This window comes from Macrosteles quadrilineatus, unplaced genomic scaffold, assembly GCF_028750875.1.
Source record: "Macrosteles quadrilineatus isolate MER2022 unplaced genomic scaffold, UCM_ALF_1.0 Scaffold_8__2_contigs__length_117827958, whole genome shotgun sequence".
Classification (NCBI taxonomy): Eukaryota; Metazoa; Arthropoda; class Insecta; order Hemiptera; family Cicadellidae; genus Macrosteles; species Macrosteles quadrilineatus.
The window spans coordinates 84,276,560-84,291,836 of record NW_026542601.1 but is presented as its reverse complement, the minus strand read 5'-3'; the positions used below and the strand labels follow the sequence as shown (position 1 = coordinate 84,291,836).

Below are 15,277 nucleotides of genomic sequence, written 5' to 3'. Positions count from 1 at the left end.
GTACAAAGTTTTGTTGTACTTTCAAAAATTACAGTTTCTAGTTCAAATTAGGTTATCAGTCAGCAAATAAGCTTATCAATACTCAAATAGAAAGTAGGCCTACTAAGGGAACAATATTTAAAAAATTATCTATCAACTTTGTTCTTTGCATTATTGAGGAGCAATATTGATTGTTCCTACAGCTCATGAAAATCTGAGTTTCTTCTTTATTATGATTTAAAATTGTTAATACAATTTAAAAAAAAAATTGTAAAATTGTTAATAATAATTATATGGGGGTCGATGCAACTCTTAGAGTGTTTAAAATGTTGAGTACCGATTTTCTTTGAAAATCATGAAGGATTTAGGTTTTTTCTATAGAATTACAGTAATAGACTTTTAAGGTTAGTTGGTTTACTAAACTAGCCTACTAGATCTCCAGTTTAAAAAAAAATTTCAACATTTCTATTTACTCTCTTGATTAATTTCTTTAATTTTCTTTACTATAGTAAATTTGATTTTTTTGTCCACATCTGATGCAGTTATCTTGTGAATATTATTTTTTAGTGTTTTTTACCAAGACTCATGGTTGTTTGGATACATTTTTGTGGCATTGCTATCCTGGTAGTTAGTCTGGGGTGGGTTATCGTGGAAGATTGTGTTAATGACGTCCCCTATTAGTTTCACAATCTCTATTGTTCAGTCACACCTATCAAGACTTCTGGGGGAGCGAGCTGGTCTAGTGGTTAGAGCATGGGACTTCGGTCCCTGAGGTCCTGGGTTCAAATCCCGCCAAATCACCAATGGATTTAGCTAAGTGATAATGCCGTAACCTCTACATCTAGCCTGAAGTAATTTGAAAAAAAAAACTACGGGCTCGTGCCTAGCGTCCTAGGACGAAAAAAAAATGTTCAGTCACACCTATCAAGCTTTTGGGGGAGCGAGCTGGTCTAGTGGTTAGAGCATGGGACTTTGGTCCCTGAGGTCCTGGGTTCAAATCCCGCCCAATCACCAATGGATTTTATCTAAGTGAAATGCCACAACCCCTAGGTCTAGCTTGAAGTAATGTGAAAAACAATCCCGGGCTCGTGCCTAGCAAAGGGCAAAAAAAATGTCTTGGACTTTGGTTTGGAAGGTAGGGGTTCGATTCCCACACCTACAACAAAGGTTTTTACCGTTTTCCCTAAAAGCGTTTAAGTTCTTCCTCCTTTAATTCCTCCAGTAAAAATACCACTGCTGTGGACAGCCAGAAAAAAAGTCCAACCATATCATGCAATCAGATAACTTATAATTATGTAACCAGGTATTTTAGAGTTAAATTTAAGCTCTAAGTACTCCTTCTAACCTAAAAATATAAAAGTAAAAATCTCCATGTTCGATGTACCCCACCAAAAACATACATAAAATAAAAAATGACTGGCTAACCAATAAAACTCTTGCATGTTTTAAAGCTTTTTGCTGGGTTGTCAATGACCAAATGTCTCTATCCTTTGCTGTGTAAGCTTTCTAAAGTTTACAATGGTTGTTGCAGACCATCACTTGCGATTGTGAAGCTACTCCGGCTCTTCAACTCAAGGTGTTCAGACAGAAAGGCGAGAAAGTGGAAGTGTCGCATTATCGAGTCAACGTCAACCGTTTCCGAGCTCGCCTTTCCATCTTCTGTGTCACTGAGAAGTTGTTGACCGACGTAAAATGTGACGGATGGCCTGACGTAAGTTTTACGTCTTAATGTTGTTGGGAGTTTTCCTAACAACCTTATGAAAAAGATCTTACACTTAGATAGCTACTTTTAGTGACCAACTAGTATCAAATACCCTGATTTTGGACGTTATATTTCTTAAATCCGCCTGCATACAAAAAGATTAACTGGAGTGGAGTTTGTTCACTTGTGCAGTTTGACAGATTGAGAGGCAACTTCCCTGCGATTGACAAGGATGGTTGTAAAAATTTGACATTCTCAATAGAGATTCTCTGTAAAAAACTTCCAATAGCCTAACTATTAACATATTCGCTACTGAGCGTCGCATATATGCGACGCCGTGGTCATTACCACAGACCGAGGTATAAATTTGAATCTTACACATAGACCGGCTGTCACTTGGATAACAGTACACACAGACCACGGGCGAAAACCTTTAAAACATTGATCATTTACATTGTAACACGCTACAATCGTGTGTGTAAATCATTTATTCTTGGGTTTTTGTATTTTTTATTACCTTTTGTAATGTCGCATATGTGCGACGCCCGGTCTACAGCGAAGACAATAGGCTAGTGAAAATTATCATAGTTTTCTTGAAATAGACTAAACGTCGCATATATGCGACAGTTCATTTTTTTGTGTTTTGAGGTGAAAGTAAGTAAAACGAAAACAAATTATTCAAGAACAGTTTATAACTGAACAAATATAAAAGCTACACAGGATAATGCAGCATACATACTGTATACATACATACAGTGATGCAGAAAAGTAAAGACCAGTTTTTCCAACTATCATATGACGTCACCAATCATCATATCCACAGACCAAGCGACGCAGTTGTGCGTCAGACATCTCTGTAGACCACTGCAGGGAATTCAGTGCCTTCAAATAGACCGTTACAAAGACATATTATAAGTATTTAACATTAGAACCCCAACGCAAATATGCGATGGCAGTCTATGGGTGGAAAGCGGCCGTCGCATATGTGCGTTGCTGGTCCATGTGAATGAAAAATTTCGTACTATTGCAGCAGCGAACGTGTTAAAATTATGTATACTGTATAGTTTTGAGAAAACATTTACCAAGTTATGCTCAAAGATCACAAGGATTTTTTTACTTTACGTTTCCGTTAATCTAAAAACAGGACAACCACATTTTTAAAGAAAACAAATCTGACGTACTAGTTGCTATAAATTACTGTAGCTCTTAAGTTTTTAGAAGAAAAACGCTTGGGAAGCTACCAAAGTACATTTACTTTGAACAACTTCACTATGGATTTAAATTAGGGTTTTTTTGTATCAAATATTATTTTATAATTCACAATTTATTTATATATTTTTTTGCTGTTACCTATCGCCTATATTTTTGCATAACCGTTCCATAATTAAGAAAAGTCCTCCAAAAAAAGATTTTAATGATGCAATGTTAACTCTAAATTTATTACTGAGCAATACAAGTTTATGGCTTCAATTCAATTCCTAGCTTTAAAGGTATTTGACAGACAAGATAGGGGGTCAAATAATTCACCAGGGTTTGGCGTAAACATCGAGAAAAATTTGAAGTTTTATCAAACGCAGCCAAAACACACGAGTGGAATGTTTCACTGGCCAAGCGCCATTGTTGAGTTGCCAACCAAGAGAGATCACACGAGCACAGTGGTTTGTTTACACTTGTCCGGCTACATGCTAATATTAAACTTTGCATTGTTTGATTATTTGTGCCATTTGTTCTCTGATCATTAGTATTTCCACTGTTGCTAATGATTCTCAGTCTTCTGCGATAATTGTAGACTCATTTAATGAAATGAGGTATTGCATAACATTTTAAAATTTAAATGGTTGCATTTCCCCCTTTTTATCTTGAATATTATGGCGACAATGGATTTTTTTTGTTTTTTGCAAGTGAATAATCCAAATGCTGATCTTGTTGTACCCTGTCTAGGTTAAGTGGATTGGGCTACAACTTGAGGGTAGGCCAGGTAACAGTTGGACCGACCCTTCGTGTCTTTAATAGTGGAAATGTAGCGAATAATTTGAAAAAAAATACTAATTCGTTATGTTATGGAAATGGAAAAATATTTTAGCTACTTTCATCTCAGAATAAATACTTTATTACTCTGAGCTTTCATTATGTAAGTTCGGCCGATGAACATAAACAGTTGTTTATCCAATGATAACTTAGAATACAGTATTTTCATACTGCATATTAAAAATTTTTTTTAATTACATTTTCATTCGTGGTGTATTTTATGAAGTGTGACTAAAAGTATTTAGGGTTGGCCCAGTCATTGTCTGTTTTACCCCCTGGCTACCTCCTGAGACAGGGTATCTAATATCGCCATTTCGTTAGAAAGCATCGTTAATTGACAGCCCAACGACTGAGGGTTGATGTTGATGCTTATTATTTAAATGTCTAGTTTTTATTGTGATACTAAAATCACATCTAATGCAGTAATGCATAGATGGTCTTTGGTGTAGTTAAATACATAGCTAATTTTATGTTTCTTATCTTAATTCTGTGTGTAGATTTTTGGATACATACTAGTTCACAATGCAAATACTCTTTTCAGATCAAAGTATCCTTGGCGCAAGTCGGGTCCATCAAGAACAACATGGACGAAAGCCAGCTGCAAGAAGTGATTACGGAGATTGTGACCACAGCTTTGAGGAACACAGAAGTACACTTTAACCTGAGTCAGTACCCGACGTGTCCCAGACTGAGCAGATACGTTCCTCCCCCCGCACACCAGCTGCCTGTACATTACGACAGTCTGGTGAGTCAAATATCGTCTATAAAGCCACTTTAATAAATGGTGCTTAAGAGTACATTTGTGCGTTGGGCCTAAAAGAGGGGTGGGGCTTAGAAGGGTTTGGGAATTAATGTCTCCAGTAGGCTCCAGTCATAACTAAAGTAACCTAGTTCAAATCTGACACAAGCAAAGTCTTCCTTGCTTTATCTACTACTATTTTAGCCAGTTTCCAGCCCTTTACGATGATTAGTATTGTCAAAGTCACCAATAAGAATGTGAACGGGAGGCGAGCTGGCCAACTGTTAGAGCACGGAACTTCAGTCCCTGAGGTCCTCAGTTCAAATTCAGCCAATCAACAATGGATATTATCTATGTGATAATGTCACCACGTCATCCAGATCCAGCCTGACGTGATGTGGGAACAAGAAGAATTACAGGCTAAAAATAAAGGATATGAGGGAAAATTGACGAACTTGCTTTAGTATGAACTATGTTCTGTCTCAACTATTGAAATTCATTGCCAGTTAATGGTGAAAAGTGTTAGGAAGGAGAAAAAGAAGAAAGTAAAGTAAAAGTGTTTAAACAACGGGAGCTTGTTTAAGCTTAATTTACGAACAACCCTTGTAAGTTTAATCTCACAAACATCTATTGTCATGTTGCACTGTGCTTCAGGCTCTTTCCATCGGAAACATCTGGTTTTATCCTTTTATTAAGTTTACCCTCTTATACTGTGCAGTTATTTATTTTCAATGAGAGAAATTGATTCATAAGATAAAGCTGCTAAGAGACACGCATGGCTATCTACCTCACAGATATTGTTAAATGATAAAAATTAAATTTCAAGAATAGTAGACCCTTGTGAAAAATTATCTGGGTCATTGCACAAACACTTTTGCCTACTTTCTGTGATGCCTTTTAAGTTCCATCATTAATTATGTTATATATCAATTGTTGTCAAGTTTCAACTCGGTAGCTTATTAATCACCAGAGCCCGACTAATCTGAACTGATTGGGACCAGACCGGTTTTGGATTACCAAATTTTTTTGATTAGGTGAAAATTCAGCAAGACTGCATGAAAATGGCTTTATGTTGATCATTGATATGATCACGACAACACCGTAACCAATTTCCGTGATCGTGTGATCATTTCCTAAAATATTGTTTTCTGTGATCACAGAAACATCTGTGACTGTCTACCGTCATTGCTGAAACACCCTTTGTCATCTCCCATTATAGCAATATTTTACTATACTAAAAGGGTCTATCCATATCAAGTGATCCAACAGGGGTTGCTTGACCATTTTTAAAATAAATAATATTTTTATCCTAGATACCTTTATCAATTCTGGGTTCAAAAGTGATTTTAAAATTTTTTTATCTATTTTGTTACTCCTACGGCGACCATTTTTGTTTTGCGGAACATGCAAATTTTTGCTCATGTAAGGGTTTGCGTTAACTTGCACAACTCGGTAACCATGAACACTAGAGTGATGAAACAAAAAGCATTTTAATCTGGATGAAACAGCATAAATATTATGTTCTGTACATATTTATTGAAATGTGTATCAAAAACAGTTTTAAACCCATCTCAACATTTCATAAGAAAACGGAAAAATTTCAACTTTTGAAGGCATATTACCATTGGTACAAATAAAATCTCAGACTTGATTTTTTTGTGTCTGTAGCAACTCAGTAGAACGGTTTGTATTTCAAATATCAACCATGAGACTTAATTCCTTTAAAAGTTATCATTTTTCAAAAACTGAAATTTTTTTAAAAATTCAAATTTTGAGTCTCAATATCTTTGTTGGGACAAAGTTTTTAAATCTGAAATTTTTACCAAAAACCCCTCTTATGGTTGTTATACTGCTGTATGAATTTCATCTTTGAGATTTACTTTTAAGCTAAGTTGCAGTATCATGAAAATCACAAAAAACCCATAAGCTCGGCCAACGTGGCTAGTACTGTAGGTAGCTTAAAGATTAATTTATAGGTGTAGGTAATTATTTTATTTAATGTAAACTTATCTTAATGTACATTTGAAAAATCCAAAACAGATTTTTAACTTAATTGTACCCAAAGTACAAATTAGCCACGTTGGCCGAGCTTATGGGTTTTTTGTGATTTTCATGATACTGCAACTTAGCTTAAAAGTAAATCTCAAAGATGAAATTCATACAGCAGTGTAACAACCATAAGAGGGGTTTTTGGTAAAAATTTCAGATTTTTAAACTTTGTCCCAACAAAGATATTGAGACTCAAAATTTGAATTTTTCAAAAAATTTCAGTTTTTGAAAAATGATAACTTTTAAAGGAATTAAGTCTCATGGTTGATATTTGAAATACAAACCGTTCTACTGAGTTGCTACACACAAAAAAAAAAAAAATCAAGTCTGAGATTTTATTCGTACCAATGGTAATATGCCTTCAAAAGTTGAAATTTTTCCGTTTTCTTATGAAATGTTGAGATGGGTTTAAAACTGTTTTTGATACACATTTCAATAAATATGTACTGAACATAATATTTAGGCTGTTTCTTCCAGATTAAAATGCTTTTTGTTTCATCACTCTAGTGTTCATGGTTACCGAGTTGTGCAAGTTAACGCAAACCCTTACATGAGCAAAAATTTGCGTGTTCCGCAAAACAAAAATGGCCGCCGTAGAAGTAACAAAAGAGATAAAAAAAAATTAAAATCACTTTTGAACCCAGAATTGATAGAGGTATCTAGGATAAAATTATTATTTATTTTAAAAATGGTCAAGCAACCAATTATTTTATTTCTGGATCACTTGATATGGATTGACCCAAAACGTAAAAAAAAGATCCAACGGGAATGCTGTTATGATATAATAACTCTCAGCCATAGGCTATTGGTGATTGTTCAAAAACCACTGATTTCATGTAAAACTAACATACTTACCATTCACAGACTATTTCCTGGTGATAAAAATCTACTTATGATTCCCGGTTTCCTCGTTTCCCTCAAGTTCATCCTCGGTTCCCAAGTTCTACAAGTTTCCTCGGTTCCCTGGTCAAGTTTCCAAAAACTTGCAAAAAACTAACCTTTTGCTCCCAAACGGGTGGTTCCAATTAGCAAGACTCTTCTGTACGAACTGTGCTTCATAGCACCATAACTCAACTACATCAATATTTTATTATGTGTTTCAGTTAAATTCCTCTCATTCCATGAACTCCAGCTCAACTGCAGACAAACGACTGCTAGTTAAAGTTGTCAAAGCCGTCGGACTTGGATGTAAAAGAGGTATGTTTCTAGGAAAAGCTTTGATAAGTGAAAATATTCTAAATACTGTATCCAAATTTAAATACAGCACTAAAATGTATTTGAAATTAAGGATGAATGTATTAAAAAAAATTTGTTTAATAGGTAATTTGTTAAATTATGAAATATGATGATTTGTTCAAAACAAGAATGGAAATTTGACACGTAAATTAACACTTTTTTCTCAGTCAGAAATGTAGTGTTTTTGTCGTATTCATCACAGTGACACAATGAGCAAAATTAGTTCAAGATTGCGGTAAATGTTTTGTCATTTCCTGTGATCCAGGAAACATTGCTATCATCATCTGATATGAGTTTTTTTGAACGCGTAAAATAGGTTGACTTCTGCTGTCAGGTATTTCCGATTTAAAGCAGTTTGATTATTATGTAGAATATCGTAAAAAATAAATATTTTGCGTTTCTGTGCCTAGGAGTTCAAGAACCCTTCTGCATCGTAGAGCTGGACGAGCCTCCCCAGAAGAACCAAACTTCCCTCAAGAAGGACACTGACAACCCAGTTTGGGATGAGCACTTCTTGTTGTGAGTATAGAAATGTCATTGATCCGTTGGTTTGTAGGAATCGATGGTGTTTGAAACCTGAGTTAGCAGCCATCTTGGATGGTTTCAAAAAGCTGCTGAAGAGTTATTTATCATCCAAAAATATTTTTTCAAACACTAAACCACTAAAGTGATTATAATTTAAATATCTAGGACACTGTAGGATTGGGAATTTTCTTTGTAGTTTTGAATTGTTTTCAAAGGGGGGAGGGGTGGGGGGGGGGTTATGTTTGATGGAAGCTAACGACCATCTTGGATTTGCCTGCCATAAGAGGCTTAGTTAGTTTTGTAAATTTCAAACAGCCTCTGAAGAGTTATTTACCACATCTAGTGCACTAATGTTTCTTGTAGTTTTTTATTGATTATGAGTTAGAACGTCTAGGCGTAAACATAAAAAATATAAACGTGTGAGAAAACTGTACAATCTTCACTCCAAATGTTCTGTAATATGTGTTTAAAAAAGCCACTTTCAGCGCATTGTGTCAAGAAATGTTGTGATACTTTTTCATCCCTTACCAAATCTTTCATCCAAGACAAGTTATTGTATGATAAATATAGAGTAGAAATATTTTGGTAAACATTTCTTTCTTTGTTGATTATAATTACATTTAGTTAAAAATGATGTGGGTCGTCAGGGCTTTATTAACATTGTATGGTGTTAGCTTCTCATTACATGATGATGATTCAAATCTAGAGTCTTTAGTGCGAGTTTTAGGTCCCAAACAACTCAAACATAGCTTTGATACTCTAGTTGTTAAAAGATCATTTACTCTTTTAACTTTGGAGCATCTTTAAACACTACTTCTCTGGATACATGCTAACAGTTAGTTGAAAATGTCATTTACAATTCACTACCAATTCCAACATGTTTACATGACTAACTGCGTTTCACATCTCATGAAAGAGGTAGTTGGATAGTTGGTTTATCAGGAATGCCGATGCTGTGAGATCATCAACCAATCACGTGAAGGCCAAGCTTTGACCCGAGAAGGTGCCATTGATTGTCAAAATCAGCTTGATTGACACAGGGGTCATCCCAATTATCTCCAAGTGGCCCCAATAGATAGTCATAGATTTAATACTGATATCCTTCATATTCCCATTCTGTTATGGGAAACTTTCTTGAAACGTAACTGTGTTAAAATTATTAAATTATTTATGTATCATAATTCCAATTATCTAGATTTTTTCAACTAATTGGTTTTTTTTTACAATTTTCAAATGCTGGTTGATTCTAGTATTGGCATTATTTCTAGTGTGTTTTTGTCAATGAAAATACCTTGTTTTAAACTTAACTGTTTCCATAGAGGTTGATAAAACTGTAATTGAATGTTGAATTTTTTTATATATTTTCCTGTAAGTGAAATACTATACAGTTTTGCAACAGCAAGATTGTTGAATTAACGTACTATACTTAGTGGAGTCCCGATAATTCAAAGGTCCGCTTAATCCAAAATAAAAAAGTCCATTTTTAAATATTTTATCGATTATTTCTTACCCAGTACGTGCGTCACTTATCGGGGAAAGTCGAAAATACTAGCACAGTCGTGTGACGACACTAATGCAGTTTATTGTAGACACAAAAAGTGATGACCCAGTACATGCTGTCACCCATTGGGAAAAGCCGAAACTGCTAGCACTGTCGTGTAATGACAGTTAGCTGTACCTCGTCGAAGTATTCTGTAGCGGCCGGGCGAGATAGACTTGTTGTATAGAGTATTTTAGTAAACATTTCGCCATTTTTTTAGTAAACATTTTTCATTTTCGTCCCAGGTTCCAATCCCGCCAAATCACCAATGGATTTTATCGAAGTGATAATGCTGCAACCCCTAGGTCTAGCCTAAAGTAATGTAAAAAACAATCCCGGGCTCGTGCCCAGCGTCTTAGGACAAAATACAAAAAATATATATAGGTATAAAAGTTGTAAAAATTTAAAAAATTAGAATAAAAAACTTTTAATCCAAAATATTTGTTAATCCGAAATGGGTCCCTGTTCCTAACCATTTCGGACTATCCGGACTCTACTGTACCTTACTTTTTTTGTGTCTTAATTAAATAAACTTTAATTTTACTTCTATCTTATTTAATTCAAAACTCATATATTCCCCTAAGTGCATTGTTTAGTTGTTCACTGTCTGTTGCAGTGATGTTACCGGCCACACATCGGAGATACTGTGTGAAGTGTACGACCGCGCGGGCGGCCAAAACAAGTTCCTGGGATTGGCCATTGTAGGTGTGGAAGAGTTACTGATCAATCCATCGCAAAGACAAACCATCTCTCTGCAGTCGCGGCCTTATCAGGAAGATCAGGTGTCAGGCATGCTTACGCTGGAGGTGAGTTGTCTCATTGACTACGGATACTAGACATTCTATCCCTATGGTATAATTGTGGCCAGTTTCATAATTAAAATTAATGCAGTAATTGAGCCACATAGGGCTGATGTAAGTTACTGATTTCTGTTGTATACGCCAACTTTTGAATCATTCCAACTTTAACACCTTATTGTAAGCCTTCGTGGACGGATGACGCATATCCGCCTATGTCTTTGGCGATAAAGGACGGGCGGCAGATATATCCGCATATGGGTTATTATGTTTCGGACGGGAGACGGATATATCCGCCTTATCTTCTGACTTGCTGTATCTTGTCTTTCTGGTGCTTTTGCAGTACCCAGATGTCTCGGGCTACCATGGCGCTACTTCCCCACGTTCTCCGCAACCAACGCAACCTTGAAATTGACTTGCCGGCTGCCCTCTCCCGCGCTTCCCCCATCACTATGATGTTGCACCCATAGCACAACGTTGACTTTGTTGGCGCTTAAAGCTACAGTTGTTGTCTGTCTAGCAGCATGAAATAGTGATAACATATTGCTCTCTATTTATTGCCTATTCTTGTCACAGCCAGATTTTCAAAGACGGGCAGCGGATATATCCATCGTTTTTCTGCTTATCCGCACCATTTATTTTTTGCATAAAAACAAGGAAACTTTATTTAGATAGTATGAGATGTTCCATTGTGTTTATTTTATGTATACGGATATAAAAAACACAAATAATGAGAATAAATTTTTTTATTTGTATAGTAAGTGAGTAGCTCGTTTAATTGTGTTATTTTTAATGAAATTGGCTATATTTGGTCTATTTAGATAGGATGAATACTTTAGAATCAACTAGCTGTGTGCCCGTTCTACGCACGGGGATATTATCGTAGTCAGTTGAAACCTTCAAGAACAATTTTATACACAAAGAATTCCTGGTTCCTGACCTGGATGATGCCTAGTTATTTAATTTCATTTACGGTTACACTATAATATTGCACTTGCGATTAATTAAATCTGTTATGTAAGAAAAACGTTTTTAATCTCACTTGGTTGGGATTTGCTTTCAAAACGTGATTAGAAATGGTTGCGGTATTTGTAAACATATCAGTGAAAGCTAGAAAAAATAATCTTGATCCGAACAGCTGTTCGTTATTTCATAGACGATTATGTGATAAAAATTGAACTAAAATTTGACAATAATCGCACAAAACTGCATTTTTGAACGTCCGTAATTTTATTTACAAAGTAGTGAGGCCATATTTTAATGACTAAAGACACTCTCGCCAATCCAGTGAATACATTAAAATGACTTGGATCTTGATAGGTACTCTCGTTTTCCAGGAGAAGACAGCGTAAAATGGCATCTTGAGTGTTACAGACAGACAGAAAGACAGACAGACAGACAGAAATTGAGATAACATTCGTTTCTGCTTCTTTAATGTATAAAACTTAAAAATAACCTAAAAATATATAATTCTGAGCAATGTAGAGACAAAACTCCAACTTTATTTATATAGATAGAAGAAGATATTTTAAGGAAACAAGGATGTTTTTGCATCTAACATCAATTTGTTGTTAGGAAGCATGAAAAGGGAGGATTGAAAAGAAAACTGTTTATCACGATAACTTAAAAACAGTGTTTTATGGTTTTATATTACTCACTAATAAGTAATAGGATTTGTTGTCAGGATAGCAAGCTTACCTGAATGGGAAAGATTCAAGAGTCCAATCTATCGCTGACAGTGAAATATTTGAATGTTTTGTGTATAGTGTAAAGTTGTGTGTATCTTATACCAGTTTGCACTCTTTCCCCTTCAGGTAAGCCTCCTATCCTCACAAATCCTAAAAACGTAGGCCCTTGTGCTCTATGTTACATCCTTCACTAAGTTATAAGTTAAGTTGTTGGATCGCTCAGGCTAGAGATTAATATCAAATGTCTTTTCCTCATGGATTAATATCCTTGCTGTTACAGTTCCTCTTCATAGAAGGAGCAGACGTACCACAGGTCGGAGACAAACCCTTCAAGCTAAAGGAGACTTTGAAGTCCGTTTCACCCTCGGGTCGTCCCGTCACCACCACCAAAACTGTATTTGCCAAACAGGGAGGATCCCCTGGTGAGTCAGACAAATTTCTAACTTTTTTTATGCATTTCAGTTCTATGGAATTTGCGTATTGGTTCGTGTAACCTACCTCCATCTTGGAATCACCCATACTGCCATACTTTGCGCAACCGCCATAACAAATCGTGTAGTAACATGTGTTGATAATATGAGCAGTAAAATTTTCTAATCAGTATTTTTAACAATTAGTTATGGTTGATAACTGTTCCCTTTTTATCCTCAAATAAAACTCATGTTATTTAACCAAACCTCTATTTTTTGTTGTTTAGATATGATGATTCAAAAATATTTCTTTGACTGTATTTTATTAGTGTTGTTCAAGGAAAAGGCTCTAGATCTGGGGGGTAGTTTGTAAAATAAATGAATAGCAGCTAGCTTACCCTAGAAGTAGTACAGGAAGGCCATTGAACTCACAGAACACACATAAAACATAAAATTTCGTCCCCTGGGGGAATTTTTAATTGTAGACGTAGACAATGATACTTCACAAAATGGTAGCAACAATCTCTTTGTCTACCTACACTTAAAAAGGACGAACACAAATTATTGTGAGTTTCCTCCTTCTAAGGTATGCTAACTAGTTGCTGTTTATTTATTAAACTTTTATTAATTCACTTTTCAACTAAATGACTCTTTCAACTTATTTACTAAGGTCCACATTATTACACATTGAGACAATTATGGTGCTATGAATGAACAACCAAGCTATATAGGGGGTTGCCATGTATGTTATCTTCATTTTACAGAACACCTGGCCAACGGTGGTGACGAGGTCACAGACTCGGCTCTTCGAGACCTGGAGCTGCGTAATCGCAACAACACCCCCTCACAGCCGAGCAAGAGCACTTTAATAATCCACAGTGTTCAGCGGGTGAGTGCATTTGTGTAGCTAATAGTTATTTCCCCTGCGTTAAATACAACTTTGGCAGTCTAGTCATCTCAAGGACTGCTGTTAGAGTTCTCAAGTAGTGTGTTTTTGTTAGAATGTTCCCCGAGTGGTCCGCAATCCCTAAGGTGTTCACGAGCTTTTAAAAATTTACGATGAAAAATTTCAATCATATATTCAATTATTGGATCGTTCTCTTGCATAACCATAAAGTTGACATTGTCGGAGAAAGGCGCCAAAAAATTAAGGTAGTACGTTAATTAATCAACTTAATTTACTTACACAGGTTTTCCCTGTGTTTACTCTAAACTGATTCTTTTGTATGTTGTTGATATTGATTATATTTTCTTCCATCTTTCATAACAATTTGTTATTTTTTTATAAGTGTGAACCAACTCAAATCAATTCTGTAGCTTATGTAATTATTTATTAATATTATAGAAGGTACTAGTTAAAGTATATTTTCAAAAGTTTTACTAGGGTATGTGTTGATTGTATACATTTTACTTGTACATACTGTTGAAATTATTAAAATCAGTCTTAAAAATATCTTGCATGAAACTGAATTGACATAGATTCCTACCTGCATTTTAAAATTCAGAATGACTTAACCTTAACAATACTGGTATGAGTAGTTGTTAGTCATTAACATATTCTTCACTGAATTCTTGATTTTCATCTTTTAAGTAATTAACTGTTTTACTAATTATTTACAAATGAAAATTGTTTGAATGATAAAATAAAAATATGTTTCTGTTTAAGTTTAAGAAAATATGTACATCTCTCTTTGATGTGTGATATAATCTTTTTGTCGTGTTGTGATTGGTGATAAGTTTTTTATCTGTTTTTATTGACTCAATATTGGGTATTGTTTTATTAATAATTTTACAAATGTTCCTTCTTCCTTATTAGTTTTATAGACTTCAGAGCACTTTTTTATGTCCTATTGTTAATATTCCCAAAGCTTTGATTAAATTCCATAAATAAATAAAATTCCAAGTTTATCTTTTAAATAAACTCTTATATCACTGTACTTCCTTCTAACTTTCCCTGTATGATTTTGAGAGTGAACCTTGCATTTTGCGTTGTTTTAATTTTTTGTGTTTTATTTTTTGGATGCCTTCATCTCTAGCAACCCCAGAAACAGCTTCTAAAGGTAAGTTTGTTATTTTTGTGTTAGTAATAAAATAAGTGCAATATTATGCTTCTTATTTTTATGGGAAAAGGATGTGTTTTTAAAGTATGATTTACAAAAATGCAATGAAAAACTGGGAAGGTTGTTTTAGTTGTGAAGTGGAACAAACACTTTTTCTAATAATTTACTTCACAGCTGAAAATTATTTATGCACAATTACATGATATGTCACTGTAAGGTTACTAGTACACGTAAATACAGACATCAATGCTGATGAAATATTTTAGAGTTCTATGTTAAATTATGCAAAAATAAAAAAATAACTGCAAATGTCGAAATTATGATCATTACACAAGTTTCACTTCATGATTAATTATTCAAGACACTGATTTGAGAATATAGATGGAAGCCTGTAATACACCATTTTTTCTGCATCTGCTGGTATGGTGTTAACTCTTATAACATGGGTCTGACAAATCAACTGTTCTTTGCATGTAGACACTGGCAAGCATGGGGTTCAAAATCTTTCACTACTTTTGGTAACT

At 34.9% G+C, this 15,277-nt stretch overlaps 1 protein-coding gene across 14 annotated transcripts in view; it reads left to right on the top strand.

Moving 5' to 3' along the window:
* The window catches only part of LOC129001748 (uncharacterized), a 55,659-nt gene that overhangs the window by 16,631 nt on the left and 23,751 nt on the right, over window positions 1-15,277 (top strand). For 10 of the 14 annotated variants that reach the window (XR_008491489.1, XM_054429175.1, XM_054429180.1 and 7 more), the window contains exons 3-10: window positions 1,511-1,690; window positions 4,251-4,454; window positions 7,601-7,694; window positions 8,144-8,252; window positions 10,415-10,604; window positions 12,564-12,705; window positions 13,458-13,582; window positions 14,730-14,753. Coding sequence is in view for 13 of the 14 variants with exons in the window: in XM_054429175.1 (XP_054285150.1) it covers window positions 1,511-1,690; window positions 4,251-4,454; window positions 7,601-7,694; window positions 8,144-8,252; window positions 10,415-10,604; window positions 12,564-12,705; window positions 13,458-13,582; window positions 14,730-14,753 (1,068 nt within the window). In the remaining variant the exon portion in view is untranslated. The remainder of the gene's footprint in view (window positions 1-1,510; window positions 1,691-4,250; window positions 4,455-7,600; window positions 7,695-8,143; window positions 8,253-10,414; window positions 10,605-12,563; window positions 12,706-13,457; window positions 13,583-14,729; window positions 14,754-15,277) is intronic. The other 4 variants (XM_054429174.1, XM_054429184.1, XM_054429183.1 and 1 more) reach the window with 1 other exon arrangement.